At 36.1% G+C, this 16,454-nt stretch overlaps 1 protein-coding gene across 1 annotated transcript; it reads left to right on the forward strand.

Annotated features, from left to right (window-relative positions):
* The first annotated feature begins 4,390 nt into the window (after nucleotides 1-4,390).
* LOC149786733 (caprin-2-like) lies at nucleotides 4,391-5,695 on the forward strand. The gene is made up of 2 exons (XM_089978247.1): nucleotides 4,391-4,846; nucleotides 5,211-5,695. The coding sequence occupies exons 1-2, from the start codon at nucleotides 4,447-4,449 to the stop codon at nucleotides 5,648-5,650; spliced, it is 840 nt and encodes a 279-aa protein (XP_089834373.1). The 5' UTR covers nucleotides 4,391-4,446; the 3' UTR covers nucleotides 5,651-5,695.
* The last annotated feature ends 10,759 nt before the right edge of the window (nucleotides 5,696-16,454 follow it).

Raw genomic sequence — 16,454 nt, forward strand, 5'->3', positions numbered from 1 at the left:
ACAAGATCAACAGTATTTACTAACATCACTCTTGAGTTTTGGTGAATAGAAGTGAGTTAAGATCTTGTGATACGTTTTATTGATCCCCAAATGACCAGTCAAAGGGGTTTCATGGGCCAGACTAAGTATTTCCTGTCTGTATGGTTTTGGAACTTCAATTTGATAGTTGACAGAATATACGTCATCAGCATGTTCCTCGGGAGGTCTCAATTTTCTCATAAAAATTCCAATTTTAATGAGATAACAGACAGGAACTTCAGTTGCTTCAGTTTCAATAATAGTCCTTTGAAACAAACAGCTAAAGGAATACTTTCCTTATCAACATCATTCTCAAGAGCTTTTCTTGCCATAGCTCTGGTAACTGCACAAGTCGGAAATAAATCAGAGAATTCTTTTTCGATTTGATCTACCTTCTTATCCAAGCAAGGCTGGTCAATTTCAAGTGGATTAACCACAACCTTGTCTCCAACTAGGTCGTTACCTAGTAATAATCGAATGCCCTCAACGGGTAAAACAGAGACTGTTCCGACTGTCCTGAGGCTAAGTCTGATGACAAATTTACACAATGGAGAGGAACATTAACAAAGCCGAAATCTACTCCTTGAATACAAACACTTTCATTGGAAGAATACTTCTCAGAAAAAGTCAAAGCACATGACAATAAAAGGCTCTGAGAAGCTCCAGTGTCCATAAAATTTTTATAGTGATAGGATTGGCCGATTCACCCAAGAGTGATATAGAACACTTCATATGAATGGTTCATAATTCTCCGTAATAAAATCAGACTTGGGTTTGTTAAACCCAAAAATTTATTTCTTTCAATGTATGACCGTGACATTGACCTCTTAGAAATAAAGCATTTGGAATAGGTCTGTCTTGATTCTGATGCCTTTTCTCAATTTATAACAACCAGAAATAACGTGTCCTTTTTTCTTGCAATAGGTACACGTAGGAAGAGACAAGGATCTTGAATCAAGCTTATCAGAAGCTTGATTTTTAAAAGTTGTGCCAGTTTGAGTTTTAGAAGGGCTTGTATTGGGCTGAATATATTTCTGCCAGAATACTGCTGAGTAGAAGTCTTATTTACAAAAAGAATTTAATGAGTTAAAGAATACTAAGCAGCAGCTCGAACAGCATTTTCGAAGGTTTCAATCTGAATTTTTGCCGATAAGCTTCAGGGACTAACTCATAACCCATCAAGATATAGTCCTTAACTATATTATAGTCAGCGATCTGCTCTAGTGACAGTGAAATGTAAATATCACTAGCTCTACCAGTGACTACACATTGCAATAAATAAAGTCCAGTACTCTCTTGGCCACTTAAATCTCTCAGCAATATTTCAAAACTAAAAAAATAAATATGTCTACTTCTTCTTGAAAAGGAGGTACTAACGTGATATTTCTTAGAACATCAAAAGTAGGGAAGTGTTTTCCCTTGCCAGCTCTAATTGTTTCAACAGAATTTGAAATTCCCTTTCATTTTTCTCTCTTTGCTTTTGCTACTGTCTTTCTCGCTCTTCACTCTCTTTTGCAACTCCATTCGTCTTACTTCGATCTCTTTCTGAAAATGCATTTGTCTTCCATCTCCCTCTTTCTGAGACTGCATTCGTCTTACTTCCATCTCTATTTCTATTTGTATCTTTTCGATGTGAAACTGATCCTGTCTTATCTCTAATTCGAAAATATTTAGCTGTACTTCCATTTTCAAAATGTCCAACCACTACTGTGTAAAATTTTAAAAAGATTCTCTACTACAGAATTTTTTAACAGATATATTTCTTGAAAATTTTATTTGGATTTCCAAGACTGGATGAATAATTGTGTTTCTTCAATAAACCGTAGACTTCATTACAGTACAGGGTACATCTTCGATTCTTCGTCGGACTCGAACTTGAATTCATGAGAATATTTTATTATTAGCACGTCTAAAAGTGTATTCGTTCATTATTCTTGGATTAGTTTTGCATTTGATTCTTAAAACCGTAAGTTCATATTTTTTCAATTTTACAGAATTTTTCCAGGGAAATAAATTATTATCTTTTTCAAAGCTTGTTGTTTTCACTCTTTCTTGTGTTTCTGTTTATTCGAGCCTAAACACGTAACATAAGAATTGTAACTGACAAGCCTTACTTGGATAAGAAAGAAAATCAAATTGAAAAAGAATTCTCTGATTTATTTCCAGCTTGTGCAGTTACCAGAGCTATGGCAAAGAAAGCTCTCGATAATGATGTTGATGAGGAAAGTATTCCTTTAACTGACACCTGTATTGGTCAGGCTTTTGATGAGGTCACTCTCACTCCTTATTTGGATCAATCAGAAGGTATTGATCACAGTGATCCCCTTTAAACTACTCATTCTCTTTCTTTTAATCAGGGTGATAAACGACAATCACTTGTCGTCGAACAGGAAAAAGATCCCGAGATCTCCTGCTTGTTTCAAAAGGCCATTAGTGAAACTGAAGCTACTTGTATTACCACGAGATAGATGCCATTCAAACTTCACTTGTCATATTTCACGCCAAATAGACCCATGATTATATGACGTTAAATTTCTAAGCATACTGAAACTAAGGACAAAGTTTTAGCATAATATTTTCCATATTCTCTCCATATAACCACAAGATGACGGCTTCAAGTTACATTCCCACTGATGCAAAAGTGCCAGTCGTTGTCAAATATCATTTTGGCGCTAAAGCCTCCTTCCACAATTAACAATGAGTGCCCATTGATCCTCACGTGACCCACTTGCTAAATTGATAAATACGTATTGACGTGTCTTGATACTCAGTATAATACAAAATATAAACTTGCTGCACAGAACATTCAAAGCAGTTTTGTTAATGAGTATTTTATATTTGTTTTAAAGGTCATTCAAATTTTACAATTAAAGATATCCATATCCATCATGTGAAATATATCAACCATTAATTAAATACTCGATTTCCCATTTTGAATCTATAAAACAACAATATGGCGGCCTAAAGTTAAATTCCCGTTCGATGCTATAATCTTTCTACCCTTTCTAACAACGGATGCCTATACTACATCAGAAGGGGAAACCAGCGGACCAGTTCTCGTGGCGGGAAGGAATCTTCAAAGCAAATGTAGCGTGGTTGTATAAGCAAATTTATATACCTCATAGGCGCAAAACTAGCTGGATGCTAGTTTATATATATATTTATGTGTGTGTGTGTTGTGTGTATATGTGTGTGTTGTGTGTATATGTATGTATGTATATATATATATATGTTGAAAATAAGCATCTTTTTCAAAACATATAAATATATATATATACACACACACACACACAGATATATATATATATATATATATATATATATATATATATATATATATATATATATATATATATATATATATATATATATATATATATATATATATATATATATATATATATATATATATATATCTTTTTTTTCTTCAAGTAATTACCAATAGTATAGTTTTGAATACATATACTTTCCCCTTTTTGAACAATTTAACATTTATCCTGTTATCCACGTTGGCATTATTATCGAAAATATTTGTGGATAGTATAGTCATTGAGGATTATGATCATTGCAAAGAGAAACGTGAGATGAAATGTTATGGCATTTCGTTGATAGTTTGGTCATGGTATTTATGACATTTATTTTTATCTTGTCGGGATCATCTTATTGGCCTAAGAAAAGATAAAAGAGGGTATTGTCCCAGGGTGTCGTCGTTCATTCCTACTAAGGGCTGTATAATACTTTATCCCTGGACTCGTGTACACAAAGTATCGAGTGTTAGGGTATATTGTTTGGTGCTGAAATTACATGTTGTATCGCGATATTTACCTAGTCACAGTGGACGACTGAGCCATTTTGGAGTTTTACCTGGTTATTGGAAGATGTACAGTAAATTGTAGAGATGAATTAGGTTCATCTCTTTTTAAGAATCTATCTATCTATCTATCTCTCTATCTATCTATCTATCTATCTATCTATCTATCTATCTATCTATCCATTCGTCTATCTATCTATCTATCTATCTGAAAACGTTGTATTTTCGTTATTGTCACATAACATTCTGGGAAAATGATTTTTTTTAAAAAACGGAATGGCCAAATCTCAACCTTCGACATTGGTACAGAGAAGGGCGCTACATGTCACTTTGTAGTGCAATAATGCACAACGATAACTTGCTGATGTTTTTATATCATTTTTTCCAGTTGTCCTTAAATAACTTTTTTACGGATTCTAGCGAAATAATATTCAACAGGTCACCTACTAAGATAGTGTTAGCTGTGCCAATCTACAAAGATATGACTGACTGCATATCACGATCTTTATGTGACATGGATCGTGACATTAGATCCACCTTTAGTTATCTCCCCACCTTGGATGTGTCAAAGAGGGTTGACACTTTCAGCGTGAATTCAGTCACAACAAAGGAAAAAGATGACGCAAAACGCTATAATAGCGAGTACAGCTTTGATAATCTGCGTTCTTGTAATCCCAACTCAGACAACAGTATTGGAGCAAGACACCATGATCGAGTTCTTACTACGAAAGGTAGCAGAATTGGAGAAGAACCAACAAGAATGCAGTAGGTATCAAAGCAAAATGCTACTGGAACTGAACTATATAAAGGACAAGCTCCAACAATCTGAGCGACGAATATCAGAACTTGAAACTATTGTTCTCAAATCCAGGTCTGATGAATACAATGAACATCTGCACTTTACAATGAAGAACGATCCAGCCGATAAACCTACGAATGATACTGTTACCACATCTATTAAAGATAAACATATCAGGCTTACACCGGAACATAAAGGGATCCATTCACAGAAACCAGGTAATCAGTATGATTGGCTCGACAGTCCGTCTAAATCCGATTGATATTGTCAGTGTTTTGTTGGACAAAAGATTAACTTCATTTTCGTACGGGTAAGAGAATACAAAATAGTAAAAAGAATATTCTTACATAAGGACTCAAACTTATGTTGCATTTTTAAAATATAATTTATAATGATTAATTCCATGGTGTGTTATTGAAAGTAGGAAGATTGTTGGATAACAAGAAAACAAATATAATCTTTAACCATTGTACTATTTTGGGCACCATAGATGTTAGAGCCAAAATTGACATTTTCGGGGAAATTATTTTATTAAAAACTTCATCCCAAACATGCCTACTCAGACGTTCTCGATCGTTACAGGTGTTTTAAGAAGAGAACGTCGAGGAATTACAACCAAGCAGATTGGATTTTCAGCAACCATTGCTAAAGGAGTAGTACCGGTCCTTCAGAATGAGATCGTCCATTTCGATACTGTTCTGCACAACGAAGGCAATGCTTTCAACAAGCAAACTGGAGTTTTTACGTGTCCTTTGTCGGGTACATATTTCTTCACCGCAAGTCTTCTGACACATCCTGGGAGCCCTGCCTATGTACATCTGATTGTAAATGGACAAATTAAAGCCAACATCTTTGCTTATGGTATCACTTATTCCGACCAGGGAAGTAGTTCAACAGTAGTGAGATGTGAAGCTGGACAAAACGTTTGGATCATCCTGTTCGGTGGAACACAAATATATGGGGAATATTATACGTCTTTCTCCGGTTTCTTTCTTTGGGGAGATGCAACGGGAAGTAGATGAGATATACAAAAACAGCTACAACAACAACAAAAGAAACAAAAAAGTATCGGCAGTAATTCCAGGTACATAGATTATTTCCGGAATAAAAAACACAAGACCAATTTCTGATTTTCGTACAATTGTTTCACTAATCCAATCTCATTTTTCTGTCATATTTTTGTTTGTTTTTGTGCCCTGTACCATTGCATGGATTAGTCATTACAAATGCACATACAAGGAATATATCTTGTATCTGGCTAAACTTAACTGCAATTTAGAATTTTATCTAACGTACCACTTTAATAAATTATTTCTTTTAACTCATTGACATATCACATAACTCAGCATTCTCAGAATATTTTTTATGACATGGCAATGGACAGTTGCGTAAGCTTGATGTCCGATTCAAAGTATGTGTGTTTAAACACGTTGTATTCGTAGTAGAGGACAAATTGGACTTGAAGTATATTTTCATCAGAATAAAAAATACAAATATATTAAATAATATCAGTACCGGCTGTATACAAATATCGAACTAGTTTTTGTTGGGATGTTTTTTTAAAAAGAAATATGGTTTTTCATTTATATCCTGGATAACACAAGTGTGACTATGTCATAATTTTAAAAAAATACGAATACGATATCCTACACATTTCAAAAACTCAATCATATTTCGCTAAATGACGTGCAATTTTCTAATTCGGATGGCTACTGACATATGACCAACTGTCGAGAAACAGATGAAATTGGTCTTTCTCTTGTTTCAATACTTTCATGTCAACTCAAACATTTACTCTGTTATGTCTGTACTTATCTCTCAGTCATCGTCTGCATCAGAAGACGCCACGTATTCATTTTTGATGATTTGTTGAATAACTTATAATGACTGTGAGACGGTTTACCGTGAAACTGTTTTAAACCGCTAGCGGACCCATAGACTAAGTGCGATCTTGGATATACAAAATTACAGTTAACATTCCTCTAAGCAGGTCAAGCAGATTTCCATGATGGTCGGTCATTCTGAATCTCAACCGCAACAGTTTAGGTTGCGAACGCGCATATGCTCGGGCCAGCACAGACCAGTCAGATTGCCCGGAAATACATTTGGTGAAAACAATACAATATATATCTATCTTCTGCTTGTTTACCTTCCGATAGTTAGCTACAATCAAGAGTGTGTCAAACGAGAATGATCGCGATCTTCTAAGTGATACTGACAATGTCAGGCACGATATAACGGCTGCTACCGTCTGGTTGTTGGTTCACTACTGATGAACTTGAGATCTGATTGGTACGAGCATTTTTGATTGTATTTCAATCAGAAAAAAAGTTATCGTATAACAATCGCGGTTATATCATTTGAGGAGTTGTACACACACACGCGATATGCCACCAGTACTGTACTGCTTTAACGTTCCATGTTCCGGATCTGGTAGGAATATTTCCCTGGTGTCACTATTTAGCTACCGAAAAAGCTCCTGTGAATTTGTGGGACACATGTAGTGAGAAATATGTTATATAGCTTTCGAACTTTGTTCCGCGTAACACAGAATGTAAGTATACTTCATTGACCGCAGCTGTGTGTTTGATGGTGTTATAACTGCTGATCCATGTTACCAATCCAGATTGACGTGTAAACCACAATGTTGGTGATTTGACTCATGTCTTGTAATTAGACGGCGACGTCAGGGATTCCTTTGTCGATGTCGGTGAGCGTTGAATGTGCCTGATTAAGGTCTTTTTGGAACGTCGTTGTCACGTCCGAGAACGACCTGCGAGCTCTGAAGATACCCAACCGGGTATTGATCGCGTCAACGTCAAATTGTATTGACGCGATAATAAAGTTGCGTGTGGATACTGGCAAGCGGTGTTGTGATGGCCACAGCTTGTTTTCCAGAATTATTCATCGGCCCTGTCGAGTTCCCGAGAATGACTTTGATCAAGATTTAAACGTAGCCGCGTGAACGTCGTATTCGGCTCTAAGTCTGGCAATAATGTTGTTTGCGACGGTGTTTTGTTCGTATTGCTTTGTTGCTGAGTCACCGCCGATGCTTGGTTCTGGTAGTAAAACCATTCTGTTGTTGTTCATGTTGATATCACCGGTCATTGTGCCACCGGTGATTGGTCCACTTTATATTGCTTGTTTTAAACTGTCCAGTTGGATTCTGAAATACAACTTCACGAGATTCATAAGATCAGCGAGGTCGTCTTTGTTAGCATACTTAGACAAATCAGTATCTGATTGAGGGTGTTTTGACGCCTTGTCTAGCATGTTATTCAAATACTTTCATTTGTGAAAAGTACGAAAAGTCGGTAGCGGCCACATGCTAATAGCATGAAGTACCGCAGGTGCTCCACGACGACATCCTTTAACATTTGAGTGGTCAGCGTTGTAAACGGGATTTAAACGCTGTGAGCGATGTACACGATGAATTCCGTTGTCGGTGTCAACCCGTCCGAATCAGAGTGAACTTTGTTGCGTGGCTCAATCGCATATGCGACCCTGCGTGTGCCGAGATGGTTTTATCGATCATGATTAATTATTCTTGTTTCAATACGGCCTGGTTGATTTGATAATTGGTCTCGCATGAAATTCACTCTAAAGCTTTTTATTGTTTGCTGCGTTGCATCAACGATTAGACCGTAGTTGGGGAATGGCAGTTTCCTTGCAAGTCGATTTAAACCCGTACCAATCAAGTGTCGCATCCCATTTGTCGGTATTTTGGAATTAATTATCGTCCGCGTCCATTTCTTGCCAGACGTCTTGTAGTTGCCTTTTATAGTGCTATTCCAGCTGAGGTTCCGACCGCATCTAACACAACCACCTTTGCAGCTATGGGTTCTGAAGCAGAAATGAATGCTAAAGATGCAGCCAAACAAGTAATATTGCACCGTTGCTATCGCCGAGGCTGACACCAGTTGTTGCGTTTTAGGTTCGTTGAAGTGAGATATCTGGCGGCCGGTCAGTGTGAGCTTGCTTCATCCACCATGCAGTAGCGGTTTATAAGGGAAAGATGTGTTCCTCAACAGTGCATAGGTGCAAGATTGTAGTTTTCTAATTTGACCGCGTGTTATTACGTCTGATCTAATTGCGTTGCATCAACGCAGCCAACACGCTGAACAATTACATGATTTACACTGGCGCGTCAACGACCTTCGTTCGTCAACCTGCCCCAGTAAGAAGCAGTAGTTTGTCAATATTACTGTGATACATCTATACGCGACAACACTAGCTGGTTGTGTTTCCAAAAGAGTTTGAAAATGCATCCAATCAAAGATTGTGTGAATAAATATAGATGCTCCAAGGACAAATAGTAAATAGGATACAACATGGAGAGTTTTAGATGAGAAATCTTCAGCCCCGTGTTGACGTTTTGGTCTCGTCCCATAAATGACATCAGTCCATGATATGCTCATGCGACATGATTTTGATTAAATTACAACAAGACATCTTCAGATGGTTCTTGATGTCCATTCAGTATCAAACTATACGTCATATGGAAATTGTCAAAAGCCATTGGATTCCTTATCTGTGAGTTTAATCTTGAAGCGCTATAATAAACGTCCTGGGACTGAAACTCATTGTGTGGATGCAACTTGCCACGTAAACAGCTTTGCCGTTGTTCCCGGAGCCGCATCGGTGGTCATCAACTCTGATAATGTGGGCAACGTGGATTGATCGGCCAACGTCATAGATAACTACACTTCTGTGTTCGACGGTTTCATTACTAGCATCAACAGCGACAATTTTGATAGTGTAACATATCTTTTAACGCCGAAGTGGACCTACATTGGCTCATTCGTTTTGCCAGATTTTTCCTTTTGATTTTTTTCCTCGAAGGGTCACAAATATGTGTCTGACTCCAAATATAACTGTTCTGACACTTCTGCAAGATTCACATATGTGCGACAGTGGAATCGCACAAGGAAGTTGGCCCTGAGCGTTAATTAATGATAGGCGTACCATAAATTCTGTGTTGATTGAGTAATTAGAATCTTGCTAAACAGAAAATGCGGCACAGGGTAGCACTATTATTCCAGCTGGTTGTGGATGAACTGCTGTATCACACTGAGTTAAGAAATTGTATATTATCGTTGTTGTTAGTGGTGTCGTTTGGAGAATAACATTGATGGGTCATAACTGTGCGGAAATAATCATAAAATCGTGCAAGTCCAAGCATCGCAGTTGCAACGTCGACATTGCCGAAGCACGCTTTGACCTCTTTGAAGTCGATTATGTATAATGCGCTTCTGAGCAATGTCATTATTCCGTTGTAAAGAGAACCACCAACTTCTCCTGCCACGTATGGATTACCATCTGCTTTTACGAAAACACCTTCAACTTCAATGAATGCCTCAGCGGGCAGGAAAATATCTGCTTGAATTCTGAACTTTTAACTATTCGCCTAAGATCGCCTGGTATACGTGAGTCATGCAAATAATGGTGATCATTGCGCACGGATTAATTTTTGAACAATGTAGCATGCATGTTTGCGGGATCTGATATATTTTTGAACATTTTATTGTAGTCGTTGCTGTTTAAAACGTCGACCAGATAACCCGCTGATCGGTAGCCCACTACCCACTATTAGATATTGGGTTTCAAGTGTTGCGTATATGTTGATCAGCGGGAAAGCAAATGTTGTACCAATTTTCGTAATCGCTGAATTGTTAATTGCTCCGGAATTTGCATCTTCTTATTGTTTGGAAGCACTACTGGCTTGGTAGCATGCAGGGGATGGCTTTTAGTTACTAATCGTGCAAGTCTATCTCAGACTGATGAAAATGCCTTTCCGGCAACAACTGTTCCTGTTGCTTTACCCCTGACGACGTCGATCGCATCCATTCCTAAATGTTTCGCGATCAGAATTGCCTTTGGAACAATTCTTCTGAATAATCCTGAAACAATATCACACTGTCCATCACCGTAAACAGCTCGGCAATCGTGTTGAGCATTATGCAAAACCATTATATTTTTTAATGCCTGTCTAATTGTGATTCGTAAACGCAGCGAGTTAGTCTCTGTAGTACATATTATCAGTTAATTGCACGATACACGTATCAGTCCATTATGTTACAAGTGCTTTATAGCTGGCAAATTCGCGTAGCTTCATTGATGATTTCATTAGAATTATCACTAGCTTGTAAACCACCCACAGTAACTGCAAGTAATTTCGGGTCCATATTACTTGTGGAATAAAAAAACAAGAGCGATTGCTGAACGGCGCACAGTTCCCTCTTTAATTCTACTTCACCTCTGCCATATTTGCTCATAGTTGTGTTCTGTGCCATTTTACGGATAAGAAGATACAGTACACAAATATGAAATCTATCTTGTTTTTGATTGAACCTAACTACAATTTGGAATTCGGTCAGACAATTTAATCCACCACTTTAATAAATGAATTCTTTTAACTCATTTCATAACAGCATTCTCACAATTATTAATAACATTAAAAAGTTCTGTTATTAGCTTATGTATCATTATCGGAAAGACAACTTCACAGTCGCACTGATTTGAGAAGGTTAGAAATTAAATAATTGTCTTTTTCACATATTTTATCTCCTGACCAAAAACTGATGATGATGATGATGATGATGATGATATATATATATATATATATATATATATATATATATATATATATATATATATATATATATATATATATATATATATATATATATATATATATATATATATATGAGTACTGAAGCTTTCTTTACTTACCTTTCAAAATGCAGTATCTACCTCTTTCGAAATCAAAATTAAGGGAAAACTAATACCAAAGGCGTTGGATTTAACGACGTTTGAATAATATGTTCTAGTAATTTTATCATGGTCTCTACAGGATGATGCTGTTCACTGAGATGTATAATTTAGCGAGCTAAACGTTTAATTCAAATTATGTCTGTTTGAACATGTTTTATAGTAGCTGCAAAACTATCGGAGTTGACGGAGATGATCATCTGTATACAAAGAGTGAATATACTTCATAACATCAGGACCTGTCAAATAACAAATACCGACAACACCGAATAGTAAACGAAGCTCGCAATTTGGTTTTTGTTATATTTGATAAATTTGGTTGTATTTCCTATACTGGAGAAAATACCAACAAAAAAGACTGTGTTTCTAATGCATGAATATTTACAACAAAAAAAAAGTGTTGTATAAGACATTTATACACATCACACACTTCATAATCTCTCTCCTATTTGGTAAATGACCATCCATGCTTCTCAGTCAGGAGGCTCATCACTTTTAACCAATCAACAGCTATCGCCTTACTTTTCGATTTGTTCCAGAGTTGTTTCAACACACACACACACACACGTTTCATTTTTAAAAGGTAGAAAAGGTTTCATTACAGACACACACACACACACACACACACACACACACATATATATATATATATATATATATATATATATATATATATATATATATATATATATATATATATATATATATATATATATATATATATATATATAATAATAATAATAATAGTAATAATAAACTATCTTTAACGAGGATAACACATTTGGTCATGGCTGACCCATCTGCCATGTGGTCCTCAGGTTTTGTAATCGGCTATGTTAAAAAAAAAATGTTTTAAAAAAATATTTCAAAACAAAATAAGAAAGAAAAGAAAAACAGAAAAAAATACACAGAATAAAAATAGAAGACCATGCACATAACCAGGTATCGTCGCACACTCATTCGTAGATATTTAACATGAATAACTAAATGTGACTATACTGGGAAATATACAAATATGAACAATATTCAATACACAGGTACAAACATTTCAACATAAGTCTTACTTACTATATATATATATATATATATATATATATATATATATATATATATATATATATATATATATATATATATATATATATATATATATATATATATATATATATATCGAATAAGATCTGGATATATCAATTATGGATAAGATTATAAAGTTTTCTATTCAGAGCTTTTAATATGTCATTCCAGCTGGTCTAGAAAGAATTTCTTTAATGATATTTTAAAAGAAGCAAGGGAAGTTGAATTACGTATCCTCATTGGTAAGGAATTCCATACAGTAGGTGCTGATACAGTAAATGAGCTTTTGTAATGATTGGTTTTCGACCAAGGAATCTGGAGATCGTTGTTAGTCGTCGATCGGAGATTACGCTCACTATTCGATGATCTTAGTTCAGTTATGTTAGAGATATAATCTGGAGAAAGACCGTTTAAAGAGTTGTATGTCATGATTCCTTTAAAATAAAGAATACGTTTTTGTATAGGTAGCCATTACAGACGTGGAAACAAAACATTTGAGGGAGTCATAACAGGAAGTTTCAGTATTATTCGGGCCGCCCTTTTCTGGAGTCTATCAATTCTGGACAGATTATAATTTGATGTGTTTCCCCATATGGTACAGCCGTAATCTGTCAGTGGTAGTATATAACCCGAAAAATAAGTTTCAAGTGATTGTAGAGGTAGACATTTCGAAAGCAATTTTAACAGAATTATTCTTTTGACAACCACTGCACATATGTGATCGGTATGCGCATTCCAGCTGAGGTGTTGATCAATGTAGATACAAAAAAGCTTTTGATTTTTGACAATAGATACGTCTAAGCCATTTTGAGTTAGAAGTAAATCCATGTTAGTAGATAGACGCTGCCTTGTTCCAATTGTCATATATTTCGTTTTAGAGATGTTAATATGCATTTTGTTTTGATGACACCAAACTGATATATTGTTGAGGTCGATTTGAAGTTTATTTTTAATGGAGTCTAGAGATTTGCCAGATAAATGCAATGTAGAATCGTCAGCGAAAAGATCTGTGTTAGCGTGCGCTGGATACAAGGCTAAGTCAATGATAAATAGTAGAAAAAGAAGAGGCCCTAATATAAGAGGTCCTTGAGGAACACCACTTAAGATGACTTGGTTCAGATATATATTTACCCGTGCAAACAACCTGGTATCTGTTTGTGAGATACGACGTGAACCAGACAACTGAATTTGGAGAAAACTTGTGGGCTGAAAGTTTTTTAATGAGCACCGAGTGGTCAACCAAATCGAATGCTTTTTTAAAATCAATGAAGATTGCGCCAGTAAGTTCGCCTGATTCTACTGCTAGTAGCCATTGGTCTATAAGTTTTGTCATTGCAGTTTGACATGAATGATTCTTTCGAAAATCTGATTATGATCTATGGAGGAGTTGGTACTTGTCAAGATATCTGAAAATATGCTTGCTGACATGTTTTTCAATAATTTTTGAAAGTACGGATAGAACAGATATGGGTCGATAGTTGGATGGGTCATTCTTTTCATTTCTCTTATAAATTGCGAATAATTTTGCTAACTTCAATGACTCATGGAATTTACAGGAAATGATACTACAGTTAATTATTTCCTTGAACGACTCTGAGATTGATAAAGCCGACATTTTCAGAGTTTTTGGGGTGAATTCCATCTAGACCAGCTGATTTGTTTGTGTCAAGTTTATTTAGAATATCAAAAGTGTCATTTATTGTTATTAAGGGAATGTTGAAACTAACATGATCGGGTACCCTTTCAGTCACGAATTTAGTAAGTTTGTCTAAATTAGGCTCTGTATTATTAGACCTGTCAAGCATTTGGGAGATGTTAGTAAAAAAATGGTTCAGCTGGTTTGCAATATCGAGCTCATCAGTATAATTAGTGATATCAACAATAATTTCACATGGAGCTAGAGGCGCAGGTTTCGTTGAAGTTAGATTTCGTAAGTGATTCCAGATGGATCTATTATCGGAGTTTGATGTGATGGCTTCTTTGAAAAAGGAGCGTTTGTGTTTTACAATGATTGATTTGACCTTGTTCCGCCACAAACGATAGTTTATTAAATCTTTATATTTATGGTAGTAGCTTCGTTTGCGTTGTGCCTCTGCGATTTCATTAGTATACCATTCTGGTTGTTTTGATCGTTTAATCCTCTTGATGCGTATCGGGACGTGTTTATTTAGGATAGTAAGAAAACAGAGTTTCTTGATAGACAAGTCATAATTTGGGTCTATGTTAGGGAAATATACTGTGTTAATGTTTTGTGATAGTTCGGTGAGAAATTCATTTTCAGCAAAGTTTTTGAAACATCTGTATTGCATGTAGGAGTGTAAGTTGTTTTTCTTTGCGCTCTGTTGCTTACGGGTTGCACATATAAGATAGTGATCACTAATAGGGAAACATGGTACGTTTATCTCGTAGAGATTCTTTGGATGGGTAGTATAGATGTGGGCGATCAGAGTAGAAGTACAGGCTGTTACTCTTGTTGGAGCATATGTTACCTGTGTAAGTTGTATCATATGTAGCCATTTAGTGTTAGTATCAGAGAGGAGGTCAATATTAAAGTCTCCCATGATAACTACTTCATTGTTGGAAGATAAAGCAGCCTCTAACTCATGTTCAAATTGGTCAGTTCATGAGGAGGGGGAGTTTGGGGGTCGGTATGCTGAGCAGATATAGATTAATTTACTATTGAGGAAACTTAACTCGATCCATATTGATTCAACAGTAGAATTTTCAAAATCTGTTCTTATCTTGTATGTTATTTGAAACGTACATGACTATCCCTCCTCCTATGCCTTGTGGTCGATCTCGTCTTTCCAAAGAAAAGTTGCTAATAGAGATAGCACTGTCAGGTACATTACAATCTAGAAACGTTTCGCATAGTCCAATTACTGCAAGGTTGGGTTCATTTTGTATCGTTAGTCTTAGTTCATCGATCTTTGGTAAGATGTGTCTTACATTGATATTGATAAGTTGCAAACCTTTCTTTTTCACACCAAAGGATGTACAGTTTACATTTTTCTCAGTCATTATAGGAATGAAGACAGATTTATTAGTTATTCCCGAATCCGACGGAGAGACCTCATAACCTTGGCATGTACAATTAGAATTAGTACTTTGGACAGAGAGACAGTCGGAACAAATATTTCCAAATAAATTTATACTTATTATTGATTGAGGTATATGTATAATAATCATTGTATCTAGATGGACATACCTAATGGTTATAAGTATAGTTAAGTACGCCACGTCTGTCATGTGCGTACTGTTGTATGATCGAAGTCTCACTTTTCCAAGGCCTTGTATAACGTTCGAGTCTGCCTCAATAACCATACCATGTACTCTGTGTATTATGTTGATGTTTCTGTTCCCACCCATTACGGGCTTGTATTGCAAATCTGTGGATTTTATGTTGCCTATGTTGGTATTGCGCAGTTGGGTAGTGCTTACTCACGTTGGTATTTGTTGTTTTTAGTACAGGAGTAACACTATGTATATTTCTCAATAGGTTTGCTGTGCCCGCATCTTTCAGGTGGATCAGGTCAGAGTGAAAGAAAGTAGATGGTAGCTGACCCGACGCTAGCAAAAAGCTGTCATGGTTTGATACGTATGGTAGGTTGAAGGATCTGCTAATATTTATGATCATGTCATCATATTGCGTCATATCCACGTCACGTCTTGGAATAAAGCCAGATATAACGACATTGTCTACCTGGGCTAGCAACTGGTTGATGAGGGACATGTATTTGACTTCAACCTCGTTTATTTCCAGATCTCTATCGGTGTCGTTTTCACCTACTTGGACAATAATCGTATGGTAATTATTTAGGTCAAGTTTGTTCAGTTCTCTTTTGAGACTGTCAATGGTGGCACCAGGGTATGACTTCACATGTACCTCACGTGAAAGTCCTCTGTTATTGATACCTTTCAGGAGAGATGATCCTGTAATCAGTGTCTTTGTTGGTTTTGGAAGAGAACGACTAAGTC

Source organism: Sinohyriopsis cumingii, chromosome 12 (assembly GCF_028554795.1).
Source record: "Sinohyriopsis cumingii isolate HCF-2022 chromosome 12, ASM2855479v2, whole genome shotgun sequence".
NCBI classification, from domain to species: Eukaryota; Metazoa; Mollusca; class Bivalvia; order Unionida; family Unionidae; genus Sinohyriopsis; species Sinohyriopsis cumingii.